We start from the raw sequence: 6,000 nt of genomic DNA on the forward strand, positions 1-6,000 counted from the left end.
AAAGTCATAGGAAGATGCAATTCAGTTTTTAGCTGGGCAAACCCCCATTACCATTTGCTGAGTAATGATTCCATGATTACCACGTATTTTTGTTGCTATTTTTATTCAAGTCATAGCTCCTGCATTTCCACTGGACAGTTCAGGGGACTGCAGCAGCCAGCTGGAGGCCTAGATGACCCCACACATCTTCTGTTAGATAGCAGCAGCAGTTTTCTTTGAATCAGAGAAATGGCTCTCCTGGCAGAAAGAAGGGCTGATGCTGTGGTTTACAGGGTTATTCCTGTAAGTGCACTACTGAGTAATCCAGTCAGCCCACGTCTGCATAAATCCAGCAATGAGACTGTCCAATTTCCTTCGTGTTTTTCCATCCCTTCAATTCCACACCTCAGGAATGTCTCTTTAGCTTAGTGCAGTCCCAATCATTTGGGCCACAACCCAACTCCCCTCCTTCCTTTGTGCTTACCCCCTTTGCATACCAACAGCTGGGTGCCAAATGATCTCTTCAAGGCAGTGCACAAGGTCGTGGTTGAATAACTTTCAGCATGGCTAGCTCATCCCCGTGCAGACATCACACGTGTCCTTCTTTGTGGATGGCACTTGGGTTGTGAGAGTCGCTGGTCTCTGGCCAGCCAAAATTCAGTGGGTTCCTTTCATCCTTCCAGCTCCTGCCCAAAAGCCGCTGAGGCTGCTCGTCTCCTACTGAGTGACCTTTGGTCAAATAGGGAGCTTCAGAGTGTGCTCAAACAGGTAAGAAAAATGTGGGTTTTTTTTCTATTTTACAGCTAATAGACTCATAGAGCTGGACTTGCCCAGGGTATTTTGGCATTTACATGTCCAGGGAAATTCCATTCTTGGGCATCTATGGATAACTAAGTAATTATTCAGGCTCACACCACCAAAACTGACGGAGACAGAGATGCTGCTCATCTTTTACCCCAAATAGCTACATGACTAGGACACACACTTGGGAAGGCAGAGGTGAGGTAGCTACTGGACTGGAAAGGAAGGGGAGGAGGAAGGGGCTTGGCTCCCTTGCCTGCAATATGGTAGAAGCTTCCCCCCCTGCACAGCCCTCCATCCATTTTTTCTAATGACTATATTAGTGGCTCAGCTTCAAAAAGAGTACCAAAGAAGGGGCTAGATAAAGGCTGAGCTGTGGTGTGATGGTTAGAGTACTTTACTGGAAAGTCTGAGATTCCCTAGCGCAAACCCCCTCAGGATCCTGATAGCAAGAACTCGAGACCTCCAGTTTTCCAAATGAGTGCCAGTGAGCTGGGAGGAAGGGGACAGATGGAAACTCCTTTACCGTTCTTCAGTCTAAATCTGGCTATCACAGGTTTGGGTTAACTCCATTTTTAAGTGTTTAAGGCTGCTGTCCTTCCACAAGGGCCACATGTGTACATGCTATAGCCACTATGGCGTATGCTCTGTCTGTGCAACTTAGTAGCAGCCTGTAGTTGTCCATGTGCAGTTCCCTATGAGTTAGGGAATAGAATAACTCTGGGTGCACAAGTGCCAAAAAATGGCCACTCAGACAACTAGGAAAGCGTAGAATGTCACCCTTATTGTCCTTAGACATCCAGACCTGGCCCTCCTTCTGTGTACGCTGGCACACGTTAGGAGCAACTCCAACGTCTTGCCCAAAGCAAGTGTAAGTGGCAGAAGCTGGTCATGGGGACTCTATCTCACATGAGTTCATGGAAGCTGACTGATAGATACAACATCAAGGCTTTTTTTTCTCCCTTCTCCCTTTCTTCTGCTTGTCCAGAGACTTGCTCTGCAACCACCTTTCCATGTCAGACTTAGACTAATCTTCAGAGCAGCAAGAAATATACCCAGGAATTGTCTTGTTCCCAGCTTCCTTAGCAGAATCCCCAAACCTGCAGTTTCTGGAAGCCCATGTAGAATAGACTAGCCTCTAAGCAGTCCTCTTTGACCAAACCAAGCTTCTCCTTGCCCATACTAAGGAAAGCTGGCAGCAACACGAGAATAAATGGAGTGACTAAGTAGAAAAGCAACTTCCAGACAGCAGATGCCTGTGGATTGTAAATGAACATAATTTTTAGAATAAAAGTAATTTTCTTTTATATCGCTGCACATGACCTTACTTCAGCCATTTTAGGATGGCAAGTTAATCCACCTCCATTTGGGCAAGACTGAGCTCCTTTTGCATATTCCATACGTGGTCATTGTATGTATATGCAACAAACATGCATGCTCATTTCCCTTTTTCTAGCATAGGGAGGAATGCTTTCTCCTCAAGGAATGGTAAGGTCCTGCTATGAGAAGTGGGAAGGCAATGTAGGAAAGACTCATTCTACCAATACATACGATTTATTTACATGACATTAGTATCACACAACTCTGTGCAGGCCCAAGGTTGTACAGGGGCCATGCAGCATGACCAAATGTTTCTGTGACGGACATATGGAGCTGTCTTGTGGAGTGCAGGCAGGGTTTTGAGGCAGAACAGAAAAATGACTTATGACTGATGACAGTAGATACTGATTTGGACTCTACCTGCACTAACTGCATTTGGCATATTTTTCATACCTACAGCAAGGATTTGATAAGAACATGATGGGATCCTTAGCTTCGACCACTTTCAGGACCCTGTCCTCCAGATTTTAGAGACCTCCAGCAGAAGATGAAGCTGCAGGTGAGAGAATGGGATTGTCAATGTTGGAGTATCTGCAGTATTCAAGGACCGGCAAGATGGTGCCTTGACCTCATCAGCAATGTCATATCTATACATCTGCTGCTCTGCAGATGATGAGCACTAGAGGCTGTTCCCAGGGGTCTAGCAATATATTCAGAGATAAACTCTATGGGGCAGGAATTTTGCCTCCTGTGTTTGTACAGTGCCAAACACATTTTGCCTCCTGTGTTTGTACAGTGCCAAATGTGATAGACCAATGAAGCCTCATCTCTTCAAACAGGACAGCACATCTGTGGTTTCAATCTTTTTTGCCAACTAGAAAATGAATTCTTAAATCTCAGTTTACAAAATGAAGTTACTAGACAAAGACATCTTCTGTTCCAGATGCAAAGATATCCATCCAGAAACATGTTCATTCTTGGACCATGAGTCATATCAGTTAGACCTTGTGAATATTACAATATTTCCAATACTTGCTATGGCTCTTAGCAGGTCTAATGACTTTCTGAACCTCTAAGCAAATCTTTGAAAAGCCTTATGAATCTTTAAGCAAATCTCTGAAAAACCTGGTTTGATAGGTAAAAACTAAGAAATCATGTCATCTGCATAACACAGATAGAGAGGTTAAAGTTAATGTTTTTAGATGTTCACTAAACTGTATTTCAGATGTGCTAATTGTCTGTATCTGTAACTGAAGTGAAGGGAACTGTGGGGTGATCAGCACCACCTCGTAAATACTGGGCTATCTGGGGTGTGTGTAGCTAAAAAAATAAGTAAATTAGTAATCAGTCCCAGTCCGTGGATGCCCTTTGTGGATAAACATCTTGTTGGCTGCCAGCCCAGCCCTACTATAGGGCCAAAAAGATGCAAGAGTCAACGAGCTGCGGTTGCACATTGGGGAATTGCACCCATATTGACTAACATCATCACCTCTGCTCACAGTCATAATGTACAGGTAGGCAGGGGAGTGTAGCAGCAATTAAATGAACTTACGGTTTTAACACAGACAAATGATGTTAAGATTTCTGAATGTGAAGGAGTCAGTTTGAAAGGATTAATGTTTTCTTTCATTTTCAGGGTTTATCATTGGTTCATGTCTGGGAAGATCCAATCCACGAGGGATTAGGCGGGACATTGAAGACATACAGTGTTTCTAGAGTTAAGCTCACCTGTAAAGATAACTAAGTACAACAATTTTATGTGGACGATACTGATATTTTAAAGCATTTTCTTCATTTCTTAGAGGGGGTAGGGTGGGGAGGGGAGTTTTCAGTTTAAAATGTCTTGATGTCAAAGCTTGTGTGTGTGTTTGTGTTCATGTATGAGCACACATTTACATATCTCCATACCCATCCGCCCACACCCAGACACACACAAGCAGACTTTTCCAGTGGGTTTCCTAGGGGGTTAGTCCCCACAAATTCTATTGTAAATCATTGGAAGGTGTGTACTTAACCCTCTCAGGAGTTTCTGAAAACCCCATGCTATATATGTACTAACCACTGCTTTATCAAACCCTTGTCACAACCCATTTTTACCCAAATATGCAAAACTACCATGCTATGCATTTATTCCATTGTAGATGGCCACTGTAGACAGATTCACAACACAATGCTCCTATTTTAGATGGCTGGTTATTTCTAACCTTTGTGGACATGGGCTTCTCTCTCTGCTTTTGACTCTTTCTCAAATCAGCTTTCATTAGTCAGATTTATTAGGTATTGGCTGTCATAGGTCATGTGATTTCTAAATCTCAAGAAGCAGATTCATATCTGAAAAGTATCCCTTAAAGCACAGTCATTAAATAGTCTCATCAACTGTGTGCTACAGAACAATATAAATAATTCATGGAAGACATTGGGGACACAAACCGTGTTGAACTTCACATTGATTATACCCAGCTCTAAAAATGTTATTATAGTCAGCTGCCATCTCATCCCTGTAGCAGGCCAAGCATGGCATTTGATAAGCTCAGATGCACACAGATAAATGCAATTATTTCCCACAGCTGCTGTGAAGTCTGAGTGTGGCTTGAAAGGAGAGAAAGGTAGCATTTTTATGACTGTGACTGATTAGAAACCAACATAGCATATTGTTATTAAAATGGTTTTAAAAATTGGAAAAAGCTACATTAGGAAATATATTATGAAGTATTTTTTATTCCCAAGAGCATCTTCAACTCATCCTATTCTACAAAGGCTGGCTGAAGTGGCAGAGGAAACCGAAATTCCATATCAATCATTTGATTTATACTTAAGTCATTGAACAGATGAAACAGATTGTTCTGTCTTGCTCTTTTTCAAAAAGATCTCTCCCCAGGCTTTTTTGGAAGCATGTCTCCCTTGGGGAAAGGGAAAAGATTGATGAACTTATTGAGTACATATTCAGAAGCAATGTGCTAATTGTCTTACATGCAATACCATTGTATGGTGCAACTCTGATGGAGCACAGGCACAGGCATTTTATAAATTCTGGGGTTGAGTGGGACTTGCTGAAAACAAGTACTGTGGAAATGAGCCCAGAAAGGGAAACAATGCAAGGGTTTGTTGGGTGGTGTTTTGTTGTTTTTTGGATTTTTTGGGGTAGGGTGGGGGGGGCGGTTGCAGTTTGGAGGTAAAAGGACAGAGCCAGCTCTTCAGTTGGTGGAAATCAGACTGACTCCATCAGCTTAAATTAGCGTAGTAAATTTGCATGAACTGATGATCTTCCTCAAAGAGTTTAAATTTGCCCTGGTCTGGCTGTTCTCTAGGTCTGAGCAGAGAGAGAGAAAATTTAGAAATTGCACCTTCTTGTATTGGTATGGAGTATGACTATTCAGCCAAGGCACAAATGCAAGAAAGGAATGGTATAAGGCAGGGGTGGCCAACCTGCAGCACGGGTGCCACAAGTGGCATGGCAGCTAGGCCTGTGCAAAGCGGCTAGTATTCTCTTTGGATTCAGATTCGGCTGATTTGGGGAACAGTGATTCGATTCGGTGATTCGAATCACTGTCCCGATTCAATTCGGTGGAATCTGATTTGGAGAGTCAGCTGCTGGCAAATCACCCCCCACCTGGCAGCACCCAGTGAGCACCAGGGCTTTTCTTTAAAGTACGGGGAGCTGGGGTGGGCAGGGCAGCCGTGGGGGGGCTGGTGGAGTGGGCAGGGGTCAGTGGGGCTGGGGGAGTGGGTGGGGTCAGGCGGGCTGGCAGGGGTCCCCCCATGGTCCCCTCTTCTAACCCCCCTAGTACTTACCAGCTCAGAGTGGCTGAAGCTCCCTGCTACAGCCACTGGGGACTGCCCGAATCATCAAAGCCCTCTGAATCTTTTCCGAAGATTCGGAGAGCTGTGAATCGATTCGGA

General features: G+C 43.9%; 1 protein-coding gene across 2 annotated transcripts in view; it reads left to right on the forward strand.

Moving 5' to 3' along the window:
- The window catches only part of PKP1 (plakophilin 1), a 53,702-nt gene extending 47,927 nt beyond the window's left edge, over positions 1–5,775 (forward strand). For both annotated transcript variants that reach the window (XM_090025584.1, XM_090025585.1), the window contains exons 12-14: positions 663–747; positions 2,560–2,659; positions 3,737–5,775. In XM_090025584.1, coding sequence (XP_089881710.1) covers positions 663–747; positions 2,560–2,631 — 157 coding nt within the window. In that variant the 3' untranslated portion in view covers positions 2,632–2,659; positions 3,737–5,775. The remainder of the gene's footprint in view (positions 1–662; positions 748–2,559; positions 2,660–3,736) is intronic.
- Positions 5,776–6,000: the final 225 nt, after the last annotated feature.

This window comes from Crocodylus siamensis, chromosome 13, assembly GCF_052110815.1.
Source record: "Crocodylus siamensis isolate JL-2025a chromosome 13, ASM5211081v1, whole genome shotgun sequence".
Taxonomy (NCBI): domain Eukaryota; kingdom Metazoa; phylum Chordata; order Crocodylia; family Crocodylidae; genus Crocodylus; species Crocodylus siamensis.